General features: G+C 47.7%; 1 protein-coding gene and 1 pseudogene across 2 annotated transcripts in view; both read left to right on the top strand.

The window, feature by feature from the left end:
- The window catches only part of LOC311233391 (large neutral amino acids transporter small subunit 4-like), a 61,632-nt pseudogene extending 58,306 nt beyond the window's left edge, over positions 1 to 3,326 (top strand). The window contains exon 11 of the transcript in view: positions 3,196 to 3,326. The product of the transcript in view is annotated as a large neutral amino acids transporter small subunit 4-like (transcript). The remainder of the gene's footprint in view (positions 1 to 3,195) is intronic.
- Positions 3,327 to 14,608: 11,282 nt separating this feature from the next.
- Positions 14,609 to 15,541, top strand: part of LOC311232823 (piggyBac transposable element-derived protein 4-like) — a 55,927-nt gene continuing 54,994 nt past the window's right edge. The window contains exon 1 of the mRNA XM_084319638.1: positions 14,609 to 14,943. Coding sequence (XP_084175764.1) covers positions 14,768 to 14,943 — 176 coding nt within the window. The 5' untranslated portion in view covers positions 14,609 to 14,767. The remainder of the gene's footprint in view (positions 14,944 to 15,541) is intronic.

Below are 15,541 nucleotides of genomic sequence, written 5' to 3'. Positions count from 1 at the left end.
AAAATACAAAAGAAAACGAATGGATCACAGCTCTACACATCAGACTTGTACGCAACCTTGTGGAGTGTGACCACATACAATGGGGGGCCCAGAGGAGAGAGATGAATTGGTGCGGGTACAGAGAGATGAGAGAGAGAGTAGAATAGGAGACAGAACAGGCTAGAGGCCTATAACACGAGGCGTCTTCTCCCGGCACCAGGTACAGGAGAGTCCGTGACATCCGGTGAGGAGAGGCCAGGCACAGCCCCCTCCCATTATCTGGATATCAACACGTGGCAACGGACAGCTCCACACTTCCCGCACAGTCAGTGGGGGATAAACGGGGGAGGAGGAGTAGAAGAAGGATGTCCTCCGAGACGACTGCCCCCCCCCCCCCCCCCCGGTAGAGTCCAGAGTCTTATGACAGGAGGGATCGCAGGTGGGCAGATGACCCAGAGGGGAAGAGAGTGGAGCGAACCGTTTACAGAGGAATAAACAAAAACTCATTGCCATAACCTTACAGAGGAATAAAAACAACAAAAAATAAAGTAGTCCACTCTAACATTAACCAGGATCTGTAAAACATGGAAATGATGCATGACGGAAATGATGCATGACACCCTCGCACAACGTACATCTTTGAAATACGGATAAGACAGATCAGACAGTTCAGTATTATTCTGCACAATATCAATCATATCTCAAGACGGTCCAATTTTAGTCCAGCCACATTTTGCATAATTTCAATCAATTCATACTTTCTCACCTACTATTCCAATACTCTCATTCCAATTAATTATTTCAGCCCAGTAATTTATCCAGTTGTCGAGTCCAATTCAGTTGCTGAGTCCACACCCCGCAGGCCACCAGGCAGAGAGCGCCGAACGACACTCCAACGACACTCCATCATCGTCAGTCAGCCATCACCCCCAGAGGACACTGCACCACACCGAATCCAGGCCGAAGTCCTGTCACCGGCCCCTCCCCCTCAATTCGGCCCCAGCCCTACATTTTCAGGCGATCATCGAGCGACAGCCCGCGATATCGTCCGGGGCATCCAGAACCCACCTTAAGGCAATTCCACCCCAAGATCAGTTCCGTCACCACCGGCAGAGGTATTTGGAGAGGAGAAGGGCCTCGGTACGGTTCTCATCATGACCACAGCGTCCCCAAGGAAGCGGACGACAGCTGACCGTTCCCCCATCGCATCCTCGGTCGCTCAGCCACTCCCCAGCCCGACAGCCCGTGGAAGAAACAAAAGCACACAAAATACCACAGCTTACTCGACAACTACAAGCCGTTTACAATTTTCCATGAGAAAACCCATTGACTGAAACTCATACAAAATGTGTAAAGAACCACTTAACTCTCAGGTTCCCAGTTCCGGCTCATCAGCGTCACCCTCCGTGCTCATTACACATATATTTCACAAATGAGAAAAAAAAAAAACAAGAAAGGACAAAAATCAGAAACACATATTCCAACATAACACATTGCATAAATCAAATCAAACCCCCAAACAAAACACACACCGTCCTATATCAGTGCATTCATAACGCAGATCTAATCTATTGAGCATACAGTAGTCTACCGAGCATACAGTATTCCAATGAGCATATATATTCTAATGAGTATACAGTATTCTACTGAGTTATACAGCATTTTACAGACCAGGGGTATATACCAGCATGATTGATGGGTCACGGCCTCCCTAGAGGAGAGCAGGAAAAAGGGAGAAAAAGAAACATGCAACAACATCCAGTCTCCTACCACAATCATAGAAACATGCAGTAATCGACCCAAACATACGCTTCACACCCACACTTCAGGACACACATGTACCCCATGCACCTCCCAATAAACCATGACAAACAAAATTAGTTAATGTTTTAGTTGGAATCATAAACGCAGAACCATGCACCCACAGACAGACATGCACTTAGTATCGTATTTAGGCAACCAAACATATTAGCGGCCATTCTCCCTGTCTGCCATTACTCCCCCCTAGGCCTAGGAGAGAGAGAACATGATAGAGGTCAATGGGGATCGCCCCCCTCGTGCTGAGCCGTCCTACCTATCGGCATACCTGATCTACTTGTCACTGTGTACAATTCCTTTCCGCGGCACCTAGGATCAGCACACAAAAAACAGCCTCGTGTCGGACATTCCCTGAACCGATGACTAGGCATGCCACACGAGACACAGATTTCTATAGTCCACTCAACCTCCCCCAGAAAACAGGAGCAGTCAGCCAGGAATGTCTCGGCCTCCGCTAGTCCCCGTTTAGCTCTAGACATAGCTTTGAACTCGAAGGATTTCGTCCCTTCCAAAACAGCGGTGGCAGTCGCCACTCTAGTGGCCGCCTGAGTCGCGCACGCACTGAGCTCAATCTTTGCCGGTGCCGTTGCCGTCCAATGTCCTAAAACCCCTATCCCCTGCACCCTCCCAGCCCACTTTACAAATCTCGTACTGGCTTTGCGTCTTCCTCCGTCAGCGACCTTACCCAGCCAACGTGAATGCGTGGCCCCCAATACCTGGCCTACGCTACCCGGTTCACACGACCTCCACTTCTGTATAATTTGTTCAGACATCTTCCTTGAAGAGGGATGGGAGAGAAAAAGAAAAAAGGGGAGAGAACAGTAAGAGGGAGAGAAGAATAGAACAGCGGCCTTCCCCGCCAACATTATTCCCAAATCCAACACATTAAAATGACATCCAGACAGAGATTTATAATAAAACGGCATACTTAAAACGACCCAGACTCAAAACCTAAAAAGAGTAAAAAAGAAAAAACAACACAAAATCTAAACCCAAAAAATTAAAATAACGTAAAATAAGGAGCAAATAGGGAGAGAGAACGAAGCGGAGTGTCGCGTGTGATGTGCGCGCAGTCAGCCCGTGTGTGTATCAGTGTCCGTGTGTTCATGTGTCAGTGTACGTGTGTGCGTGTCAGAGTGTGTGTGTGTATGCGTGCCTGTGTTCGTAACAGGTTGTGTATGCGTGCAGACAACGTGCGTGTGTGTGTGTGTATGTGTGTGTGTGTGCGTGTCGTGATCGTGCGCGCCAGTGTACGGGCGTGTGCCAGCGAGAACATCAGCGTGTGCGTCAGAGCTTGCAGAAGCCCGTGTGTGTCGGGGCTGGACCCGCTGGTGATAACCTTGTTGTGAAAAGGGGCCAAACACTAGACCCCCCTCGCGGATTCCCCTTTCCCAACAGTTCCGAGCCCAATGGCCGGGCCTCCCGCAGGCAAAGCAGCACGCGAGGATCCGCTGTTGCTCTGCGCCCCCTGTCCCTCGGCGTGCACGTCCAGCCATCTGTCAGTCCGATTACAAAACACAGACACATGACTCGTCGGACGCAAGAGAGAGAGAGAGAGGGACGCGTCCACTCTGTACCATCACACAACAATGCACACCGTAAAAAGATCTATTGATGCGTGTCTCATCGCTGGTACTTAAACCCTACCTGGCCTCATCCCCCAATCTTGGGGTAATCTTAGTCAAGTCATAATTTAGTTACTTGTGGCATTTCGTGTCAAATTAGTTGAGTTAAAGCTATTCGCTCATGACTGTGCCTTTGTGTGTGAGTATTTATGGATTAAGACCTCTGAGTGCTCCGCTGTGCCAGTGAGAGAGAGAGAGAGAGAGAGAGAGAGAGGGGGGGGGGGGGTGAAACCAGGACTCTGCAAGTATCCAAAGATTCATTTAAACTCGTGTAGTTCTGCAGTTCAACAAGTCGAAAGTACTAATCACTTTGGAGTGAAGCTGGACAGCACTCTGTCTTGATCTCAGCATATTAATTATTGTCTTTATTTTTCTTAAAAATGGGAAGAGCAATCGGTATTCCCAGGAGACGTACTCATGTCAGATAGAAGCGGTGACCTCTGTAAACTCCAGGTTGCCCCGAACTGGGCAGCACGGTTAGTACTGTACATGGGCTGCTGACCAAGGTCTAATGTGAGCCGCATGCATGCCCGCCGCGCGCCTCTCTTGGTCTAATGTTGAAGATAGATTGTCCTATAATACACTCATGCTGTCCAAGTTGGTCATGAGCAGTAAAAACTCCTGTATCCATACATAAACAGATAGTTATTTGTAATACTGTGCATGAGCAGTACACCAGAGCGCTCCAAGGATATATTTTACTTGTAGAGCATTTACTCCTTGGATTAACCTGCCACCAAACCTCAGCTGTATTTACAGCAGATCCAATTTAAAAATAATCCCTAATCGTTTATAATATGTATGGTTGTATAATGTATACAGGCCTAATATGTGTTTCTATTATCTTCTACGCTTTAAAAAAAAATTGTTTCTGTTCTGTGGTTTTTAAAGATGCTATAAATATATCCAGTCCTATATTATGGAGATCAAAACCGCCTTTAGAAGACAGACCTGCCTTCAGCATCAGCTACAGACTGAACATTTAAGACATTCATTAATATAAATTAATTAATGAATAAGTAATGGACAAGGAGTAATTCTCATTAGAATTATGCCCAATTATTCAAATGTTAAACACACACGCGCGCGCATATGACTATAGGACCTTCTACAGCTCGCCACAGTGACAGCAATCAGACGAGCTCCACATCTGTTAACAAAGAAACCCTACTGCCGTAATTACCCCCGTCCTCAGAAGACTTATGACTCAAAAACACAACTCATTATATTTATCCTACACGCAAACCCTTCCCGTCTTTCCACCTCACGAGGCATCATAAGGCAACAGTCGCATTTTAGAATCCAGACATCCGACCGCCTAGAGCCACTTAGAATACGTGCTAGTGGAACAAATATTAACATTCTTGAATCCCATAAACATGCTTGCGTCCTGTTCGTGATGTCGTGATTAAATATTACAGGCGCTGGACATTTTTAAATCCCTTATCAAATCGTATCGGTCTTCTGGGGGCTGCTTTATGGTTTCATTGAAAGTAAACAAAGAGAGGTTCACATCGTGTCTCCCTTAACACAGGCTATATGGTTATTATAAAGTATACAAAATATGTGGGAGACCCTGATGGAAACAAGACAAACGCCCTTCTCAGGTCTGCATCCCCCCAACAATTGTACGTATTGAGCCGCACTGTATCGTACCCATTCCGCAATCCGTCAAATAAAGTTTTCATTCACTCATCCATTCATTGGTCCACTTTTGTTCTTCCGCCACCGTGCACGCACGTAATTTCATTCAACCCGATCTCACCATCATGCAATATGTGTCTGGTACCATCTCTAAAAAACAAAGAATCGCAATAATAATTACCGTTCCTGGTGGACCCCAGGAAGACTAATAAAAATCAAATAATGGGTCAAATTCCTATAATTATGATTCATGGTCGCTCACTAATTCGCCGTTATATAGATAGCGAAACGCATGCTTTGTCTCGCATCAGAGCGTGGCGGCGCTGCAAGCACAAATCAAAACTTCACCTATTTATCAAATGAAAAAACACAAAACACCTCTGGTCCTCCAATTTATAATAATTGCAGCATCCTTATCCCAATCCCAGTAACATAACGTTCTACGATTAGTGCAGTGACCGCTTGTCAATGTCACACACCCCCCATCCTGACAACGCGCCCGGCGCATATCGTTCTTCCCCGGGCCGGGTAATAAGACGAGGATGTCGGCTGAACCGAGCGCAAAAGAAAACAACGAATGAACAGCCCGCGGCGGCTCCCTGTTGCATGCCTGCCCTATACACCAATACGTGCGTCTCTCCATCAATGCAGTCCTGTGTGAACTATGTGCGTCTCCCGCAACGTTACGTACCGCAAGCGGCACTAACAGTCCCCGCGCCTCGGACCAAAGAAATAATAATAACAACAACAACTGGTTGATTATGACTAATTGAAAACGGGGGACCCTGATGCAAACAAGACGAAAGTCCTTCTCTCCCCTTAGCCCTTTGTATGTCATGCAGTCCGCACACTGTGCGTGTAACTATAATTATGTAATAATATAACGCAGGACCTCTTTAGGGGGTCTTTAATCGGCATGCAACGAACTGGACCCTAAGTCCGGAATCAAAGCAATTCCTTTGGTATATTTCATTCCATGGAAGGTTACGTTTTTCAGAGCCAAACAAATGAACGACGAAAATTATATCTGTATCGTCCCACTAGGCATATTATACTCTACGGTCCTTGTGCCTTGCGTTTATCAATAATACGTTTACTCATGCTCATGTAATACGTGAACCCTGTAGGACGCAACGGCGCCCTCAGACACTCGCGGGTTTGCATTGAAAGCGAACTGTGCCTCCAAATATTCCCAGTTCCAGTGTTCCATTGTCCATCTTGCATATATAACCCGCTATCATATATCCAATTAGAATGTCAGAATTTATCATAGAATGATGATCAGCGCGGCTGTACCCCGCAATACGGTTAACTCGCATTACAAAAAATAAAGATTGCTGGTTCAACAGCATCTATACGTGTGGTAATAACGCAGACATTGAGTGTACAATATTTATGTGAATATGCCTCTGTACCCAACCAAAACGAAAACGACTGCTTCCAGCCCATGAGTCGTGCGTCAGCAGTGCGCACGGCGGTGTCCAGAGTGGTCGCGACGAGAAGTCAGGTACCCACGCCTCCTATATAGCACAATACAATAATATAATACCCGCTCCTACAACTGCTTATATAGCATAACATAATAATATAATATAACATAACACCCGTCTATCGTTAATGAACTAGATACATCCATCTAATCGTCAACGCATTAGTCTGAAACTGCAATGCGAAGATAGATTCTGGTTCCACAGACCTGCCCCCTCGCGCGGCCGCTGCGAAGGTTCAAAAGTCCGCTGAACCAGTACCCCTCCTCGCAGAGCAGGACATGGCCCCCCTACCACCAGTATACTAATTTCAATATAATATACCATTCACTACAGTACACTCAGAATTTAAGAAGCCTGTACAATACAATATTCAACATTAAAATACGGGAATAAAATATCGGTATAACATAACTCATACGCTAACCACATTCATGGGTTCTTCGTAACTCATAACCTTTTCAATCGACTAAGCTTATCTCGCAGGCTTGGATTGCAGTCGACTGACGCAATTAAGAGACTAAATTAGGACAAATTAAGGCTGATCGACCCTAACCGTAATCTATTCGTAATTCCCACGCATTCCAGTCCTGCAATCCATTTTATGTCCACTTAAAACAACTCTGACTATAGGGTCTAAGTCCCTGCTATATCCGTCAGGCCTCCCCGAGGTCTTATCTTTAATAAATGGGTCACTTCTAACTTATGACACTACTTATTGCCTTATAGAGAAGGACTTATCATTCAACACAAACAACAACAACAACAGCAGAGGGGGGAAAAAAAGACAGAATATAAAACACACTGCTTTTCATCGAGCACATCCACACACAATCAAACCCTCATTGCTCCAACCTAAACAAACAACCCTAACTTAAATAAATGGGTTGGTTCCAACCTAGTGTAGAAAAAAAAAAAAAAAAAAAAAGAGAGAGTGGTGAGTGGGAAAAAAATTTAATTAAAAAGTTCTAGTTATAAATTGCACCTTGCAAATATCCATTTCAACAACACAATTTAATGGGTTTTACTTATATTTCTAGCCACCTATTTACAAGACAATAATTGAGAATGCATCCACTCATAACGGCTGTTTTAACTATGCAGATTTCGACTTTTACGTAACAGGCTTATCTGCTTACCTTTGAAAGTGGATCCTCTGTCTGAGTGGATGTCTTCCAGTCAATATCGTCCGCAAACAGCTAGGTCGGTAAGTCTGATTGAATGCCCACCAGGAACGCCAAATTGTCACGTTTTAGATTCAAACGTGAAAGTTGTAAACTATACTTAAAAATATAAGAGATTAAACACTTTTGAAGGTATTTATTATAAACAGTTTAACATAAAAGTAAATTAGCAAGGTACAATTGACATCTAGAGATTGTTACAACCGGCCGGTTGAGTATATTAAAGGAAAGTATAAAAGTCAAGTCATTGTGTCAGTCCAGCATGTTTCCTCCGTCCAGTCTGTGTCCAGTCGAAGTCAAAGCAGAAGAAGTGAAGTGAAGTCAAGTCTCTTCTCTGTCAGGGTGTTTTATTGGACCCCCAATCGACCAGTGTGGTTGTGGTCCTCGTCCTGCGTGCACGTTGTGTGTCTGTGTGTATTGGTCGGGCAGTAACTCTTTATTCAGATTTTGGGATCCGATCTGGTAGCTGCAGTTAAATACTATGCGGTCTTTACCGTTGTGATGGACCTTGTGGTGAGGCACGTACCACGATTCAGTGGTCTGGTCAGCCTCTTTAATGTCCATCTTTGTGACGTGTCCCGCTGTGATGAGCTTCTCAATCTCAGCGCGGTATACACTCTCTTGGGCGGGGTTCTTGGCTAAGCGCCGCTCCGTGTTCAGCAGGTACCGTTCTGTGGCGTCTGTCTTGGCGTGGAAAGTAGGCATTCCTTCTCGCCGCAGGAGTGGCGTGGCGTATCTCAACACGCCGTTGACCGGGACTCTCTTGGTCCCTGTCTCGAGGAGGTGAATGGCGTAAATGTCGTCTTTAGAGCGAATGTCTTTCTTTCCGTTCTTAAAGGGCATTTGTTCCAAGGTCCATAGCCGCTCTACGTGTTGCAGGAGTGCGGTTTCTCCCTCTGTGACTCGGGAGTGGAGACATCTAGTGGCTGTACTTCGGTTGAGAGATTTGGCGAGCGGGCCTTGGAGAGTCCATCCCAAACGGGTCTCGACTGCTGCAGGACAGCCTCGGGGTCCGGTATGAACCCGGTCTATCGGGACAATGAGGTCTGCATGGTCGGAGCCTATCAACAGGGTCGGCATAGCATTGTCTATGAGCGGGATCGGTAACTTGCGCAGATGTGCATATCAGCTTGGCGACGGGGTATGTGTACCGCGACAGTCCTATTTCTTGGCTGGTGAAAGCGTCTGTAATCTGGTACCGTCGCTCAGGCTGGCCGCTTGCTGCGATAGAGAATGAGACATTCTCGCCCTTTATCGTCTTCAAATCTCGTCTTATTGTCCGAATTGTCATTTGGGTTTCGCTTCCCCGCAGCCCTAGCTGGGCCGCAGCGGAGGCGAGCAGCAGGGTCTTCTCTGACCCGTCATCGAGGACGGCGTAAGTGTCCAGGACTTTATTCTGGTAGCTTAGTGTCACACGCACTACTTTTAGGAGTACTCGGGCTCCACTGCTGCTGGCGGGATCGATGTACATGACGCTCGCTTTGCTGCTGGATGGTGCGGGTGAAGGGCGCCGTCTGTTACTGTCGTGAAGTATGTCCAGATGGGCTCCATCGCACTTGGTGCACCTTTTCTTTAAGCGGCATTCGGCTGCCATGTGTGAGCGCGCACAGCGAAAACAGCGCTTGTTGGACTTTATCCATTGACTTGCTTCCTCCGCGTTCAGCTTGGGGAAGGAGTCACATTGCGCTAGCCAGTGTTCTTTCTCACAGTAGGGGCACACTATCTTCCACTTCTCCGTTCTGGAGGGGGTACTGTGGCTCCTGCTGCTCGGTACTGACTCCGGTTGGTGCATCACAGTCACCGATCTTCTTCCATCATTTAGTCGTCTGGTTCCTTCTCTGGAGCCAGGGGTGCTCCGTCCGAATGTATCTAGCCGTAGGCTGCTGACTTCTCTCGCCAGGAAGTCTGCTAGATCGAGGAGGTTCGGTTCGGGGCCATTCGGGTCTCGGTGGTCCCTCTGTCGCCTAAAACGCTCCTGTCGAGCGGGCGGCAGCTTCTCCAAGATCCTTTCCACATTTGAGTTGGCGTAAAGTTCATGCCTCCCCTTCTCTCTCTGCGCTCCCAACATCCCTACCAGGGACTGCACTCTGATGGACAGGTCGTCCAGTGCTCGATTGTCTATTGCTGGGGGTAAGCGGTCGATGTGTCGGATCTCCTGGATCACGTAATCCCATATGCGCCCATACCTCTGGTCCAATGCTACCAGCGCTGCTGTGTATGGGGTGGTGGAAGTCGCGTAGGCGAGCGCTATATTATGTGCGCGGGGTACCTTTAAGTGCTTCAGTAGGATGGCGTATTTGTGGCGTTCATCCAATACATCCACCAACATGGTCTCCAGACACATGCAGAGTTCCGTATACTGGGCCCGGTTCTCTTGGGTGAAGTCGGGTACCATAGGCGGGCCAATGTATGACGCTGACTGTGGATACATCGGCGAGCGTTGGGGGAGAGGCCTCCTAGGCGAGTCTCCTCCCGCTCCTTGGTATGGGCTGGTACCGGCAGTGTACCATGGCCCGCTTGTCCAGGTGCTGTTCCTCGGTGCGGGTCGTGCGTCTTGCTCACCCGTGTATAGAGTCGGGGGTCTGTAGCGCAGCTCCGCGGGAGTATAGCCTGGGCTGTACCGGACCTCCTGGTCCGGTAGAGTACTGTGCTGTCGTCGGGCGTGGTTCTCCTCCTCTTCCTCTTCGTCTTCAGTTAGGTCATCCAGTGCTTGTAGTCTCTGGTTTAGCCTCTCCACAGGATATGCTGCTCCTTCCCGGTTGCTAGGTCTCGCTTGGACCGGTGGGGGGAGGTGGTCTGTGGGGGGTATAGACCTCGTCTGTTGGTCAAGTTCAGGGTTGTTTACTCGGCTAGGGGATGCCGCCCTGGAGGTGTGTCTAGACGAGTTCCTGGAGCCTCTGGCGGAGGGAGAGGGTGTTGTCCGTTTGATCAGCTGTTCTATTAGTTGCGCTTGCTGTCTGTCGCGCTCTGCGTCCCGTAGAGCACCAGCAGCTGCTCGCTGGCTGTCTGCTCGGTCTCGGGCCACATTCTCTTCTCTCTGAATGCGTCTTAGTTCTAGACGTATATGCTCTTCTTCGCTCCGCTGCTGGATCTGCAGTCGGTCGCGTTCAGCAGCGGCGTTCAGGCTGATGAGGAAGGCCTGCTGTAGGGTCCTCTCTGCCTCGCTGGGAGAAGGCGGTTGTATAGGGGGGCCTTCCCTCGGGGTACTCCTTGCGGAGCCTTGGAGCTCTATCTCCACGGTGCTCTCCCCGTCTTCTTCCGTGCCGAGTTCTCTCTCGGTAGCGTTGTATTCCTCCCGGGACTCATCGGGGACTACTTCTTCAGTACTGGCGGGGTGTGAAGTCATGTCTGGTTCCCACTGGTCCCCACCGTGAACTTGGTCAGTTACATTAGAGCCCGTAGGGGCCTCTATGGTCGGGGTAGTCTGGGCGTTGGGGTTAGACATACTTTTACTTTCTAGTTTTACCGCGTTTACTGTTAGTAGAAGACTAGGTTGTTGACTGACAGCGTAAGCCTCTAAGTACTGAGGGAGCCGTCGTTCGCGCTGCGGGCGTTGGTTAGGAGGATCGTTTCGTGGAGTGTTCATCATAGGCCATTTCAATATTAATAACACTATATTAATATTACACTAATTACCCTCCGGCTCGAAGGACCAATTGTAACTGAGGGGTACAATTCCCTGACTGTATTACTAGATATGATACTTACTACCACTACCTTTGTACTTAATATTCGGCCACCCAGTACACGGCATAAATATATTATGATGAACACTGTCACGTAGATGAAACGGATCCAACACAAATGTACGAATTAGAAATAGGTCTTTATTTCTACACAGCGATGGTGTGTAGAGCAAGCACTTAATCAAATCAATCACATTTATGAATGGAATTAGTATGCACTTTTATGGCAAGAGTATTCGTCGGTATATCAATAGAGAATGTCCAATCTCTGAAGGCGCAGGTGGTACATATACGACCTGGAATAGTTTAAGGAATAACAGCAATGATACTTTAATGATTATATACTGGACACACTAGGGGGGGTTAATCCGGTCGCTTGTAAGCCGACAGGAGTAGGAGGGGGGGGGGGGTAGAATCCGGCTGCCTCATCCGGCCAAGGGTATCCCAGGTGAACCCACTGTAGTGCCGTTCAATGCGCCGGCGATCCTTGGACCACAGATGAAAGCAGGTGGACTCTTTGTGGGCCGGCGTCATCCGGTCCACGGAGGAGAGACGTGAAGCGACCTCGTCTTGCAGAGCGTCTCCTCACCTTGCGTCCTCTCCAGGGGGGGGGGGGGTTCCAACACACGGCATTGTCGGTGGTCTTTATCCATGGAATAATCAAAGTATACAAAGCATAATCCGTGCCTGGGAAGGCGGGCTGTCGTCGGTAGAATAATCCGGTATACAGGTCCACTCGCTCGTCGGCTCTGGGGCTCCTCGGGTGCAGCTTCACGTGGGGTCAACCACCCTGGATAAGCAGCCAGCTCTCTGCCCGAAACGATGGGGTACTGACTACGGTAGTATTCTCACCGCACGAAGCACTATATATTAACAGACTATTATTAGCTTAATAGACTACGTCCAACTCGACGATATAGTGCCAAATATGACTATTCAAATATTAATATACACGATGTCTCAATACCGATGGTAGGCGAACTTGGCCTTACTCCCACACGTGGCGTCGCGGGGAGGCTTTACGTCTGTGACTCTATTGGAGGGTAAGAAACTGGACTGAAAAGAAAGTCCTACTTTAGTAGCGCAGTATATATACGCACTATGAACAAATAGTCCCATTAGTGGTGCGGTAGTCAGATTCCTACGCGGAACTAGGACTTGTTCGTACATGTGGAGCGGTACGTTTGAACTGGGTCTGAGGGGTATGGCAGCCTGGCGCCAAGGTCTCGACCAATAGTAGAATGGAGACTATTATGGGATGTTCAGTAGGCTAGAATGGATATTCAATGCATATTGTACAAGGAATATACAAGGGATATCAGGGAATATTAGAGAATATACAAATACAATTAAATATATATATATAAATAAATATATATATTCGGTTTAATCTGGCCCTTCACAACACTAACCTTAACCAACTTCGAAAGAGTGCCTAAGCTTAACCATCGAAAGAACTTGCCTTCACGCTCTAAGACAAACCAACTTCGAAAGAGTGCCTAAGCTTAAAGTGGAGATGAAGCAGTGAGCAATGTGATCCTAGTTTGTTTGTTGTGTACCTTGTGTAAGACAGGGTTCTATAATCAAATGTGAAATCTATCTTATTTGTCTGAAAAATATAATATAATATCCCTGTTTTCAACATGGGCGCCGCCATTTTGTTGCTGACGTCATGGCTGACGTCATACCGTGGCTTGGGTGTATACACTCTGGTTAGCTGCCTATATTGAATGGGTCGGTCAGCAAATAAAATGTTGCCTACAAAACAACGGGACCGCGGTGGTTCTGTTTGTATTGCTCCTGGCTGTTCAAACTAATTTTACCATGTGAGAGAGAGGAAAGTTGGTTAATTTCCACAAACTACCAGTGAAAAAAACAGTGTTGTTGACATGTTGGCTCGGGCTGCCTGCACCCAGACGGCGCGACCAGCCTGTTGTACAGGGAAGGAGGATCTGCAGCGAACACTTCATTGCCTCGGATTATGTTGTTGGGGTGGGATGTTTGTCCAGAAGACCACTAATCAGCTGAAGCCGGACGCGGTTCCCTCGGTCTTCGATAGACAGACCGGCGTTAGCTCTCGGGAGCTAGTTGGCACCAGCCGGGGCCAGGCGTTAGCTCTCGCTAGCTAGCGTTAGCAACCGGAGCGTCGCGGAGCATTCAGCCTGCTGGCTACCTAGACCCACTTCAACCAGCGTCGCGGAGCATTCAGCCTGCTGGCTACCTAGACCCACTTCAACCAGCGTCGCGGAGCATTCAGCCTGCTGGCTACACAAGCACAAGCCAGCAGGCTGAATGCTCCGCGACGCTCCGGTTGCTAACGCTAGCTAGCGAGAGCTAACGCCTGGCCCCGGCTGGTGCCAACTAGCTCCCGAGAGCTAACGCCGGTCTGTCTGTCGAAGACCGAGGGAACCGCGTCCGGCTTCAGCTGATTAGTGGTCTTCTGGACAAACATCCCACCCCAACAACATAATCCGAGGCAATGAAGTGTTCGCTGCAGATCCTCCTTCCCTGTACAACAGGCTGGTCGCGCCGTCTGGGTGCAGGCAGCCCGAGCCAACATGTCAACAACACTGTTTTTTTCACTGGTAGTTTGTGGAAATTAACCAACTTTCCTCTCTCTCACATGGTAAAATTAGTTTGAACAGCCAGGAGCAATACAAACAGAACCACCGCGGTCCCGTTGTTTTGTAGGCAACATTTTATTTGCTGACCGACCCATTCAATATAGGCAGCTAACCAGAGTGTATACACCCAAGCCACGGTATGACGTCAGCAACAAAATGGCCGCGCCCATAATGCTAAATGCTTCAGAAATGTACACAACAAATCGTTTTTTCTTAGAAACTGCTTATTTTTATAACGTGACTTCTTCTGTGGCTTATCTACATACTAATGTGATGCTATGAATATGTATTTATGCTCACTGCTTCATTTCCACTTTAACCAGTGTAGAAAACAGGCATCGGCCAATCAGAGAGCGTCTTGCCAGAAATGCGGCTAGGTTTAGAAATAACGCCCCCCCCCCCCCTATCTCCTCCCCGATTTCAGAATCCCGGAAGTGTTGCGGTGGTCTATATGGAACACGGGTCGCGCGCAGCACGTAACACAACAACAACAGAGCAAGCATGGCTACCGGTACTAAACAGAGACGAAAGTTTGACGTTACGTTTAAAGAGGACGTTTTGAGGTATGCGGCGGAGCATTCGGGAGAGAAAGCCGCAAAGCACTTTAACATTGATCCCAAACAAATCCGATATTGGAAAAAACAAAGGAATGAGCTGAAAGCAGCTGACGGTAAAAGCGCACGCATAACTGGAGGAGGGAGAAAAAAAGTGAGCGAGGTGATGGAGACACTACTTTCCGAGTGGATGTATGCATTGCGCGACAAACACAACCGTGTATCGCGCACAATGATACAAAGAAAAGCCATGGAAATCTACCCAACAGTGAGTGATGGAGGCAAGGCGTTTGTAGCCAGTAAAGGTTGGCTAGAGAAGTTTCTACACCGCAATGCCCTCAGGTAAAGTTACTTGATTTCACTTTGAAAACGTTGAAATGACCACTTTGACCAGTGACCACCTGTAATTGCACTGTTTACTATTTCATACGGTACTTGGTTTCAATAAATGAACCCAGTACATTTTACTGGGTTCAAACTGACACAAAATGTTGATTTATTCATTATGGTCTTGCAACTTGCAATGGGCCTGGTCTACAAGATACACTACACGACCAAGGTACCCATGTACATGTCAAAATACTTCCCAAAGGTCAGTGAATACCACGATCACAACACCAGAGGGAGCTCCACAAATCATGTTAAACCCAGATTCGGCTCAAATAAGGGACTAAACACGTTTAGCAATTATGCCACATCAATGTGGAACGCCCTACCCAAAGCTGTAAAGGAATGTGGATCACTACCCACTTTCAAAACCTCTCTCAAGGGACACCTACGGGAGACTGCAATTCAACACTGGCCCCTGTAAATATCCTAACCCAACCCCCTCCAATGTACAGTCATTTACCTAGTATGGTTTTGTCAATAGTTCAATGTACAATTGTGATTGTTTGTACAGTGTCTCCTCCCCCCCCCCCCCCCTCAATGTACAGTGTTA

The sequence above is a fragment of the Notolepis coatsorum genome, assembly GCF_963971535.1.
Source record: "Notolepis coatsorum genome assembly, chromosome: 8".
Lineage (NCBI taxonomy): Eukaryota > Metazoa > Chordata > Actinopteri > Aulopiformes > Paralepididae > Notolepis > Notolepis coatsorum.
The sequence above is the reverse complement of the archived record's forward strand: the minus strand, read 5'-3'. Positions and strand labels throughout refer to the sequence as shown.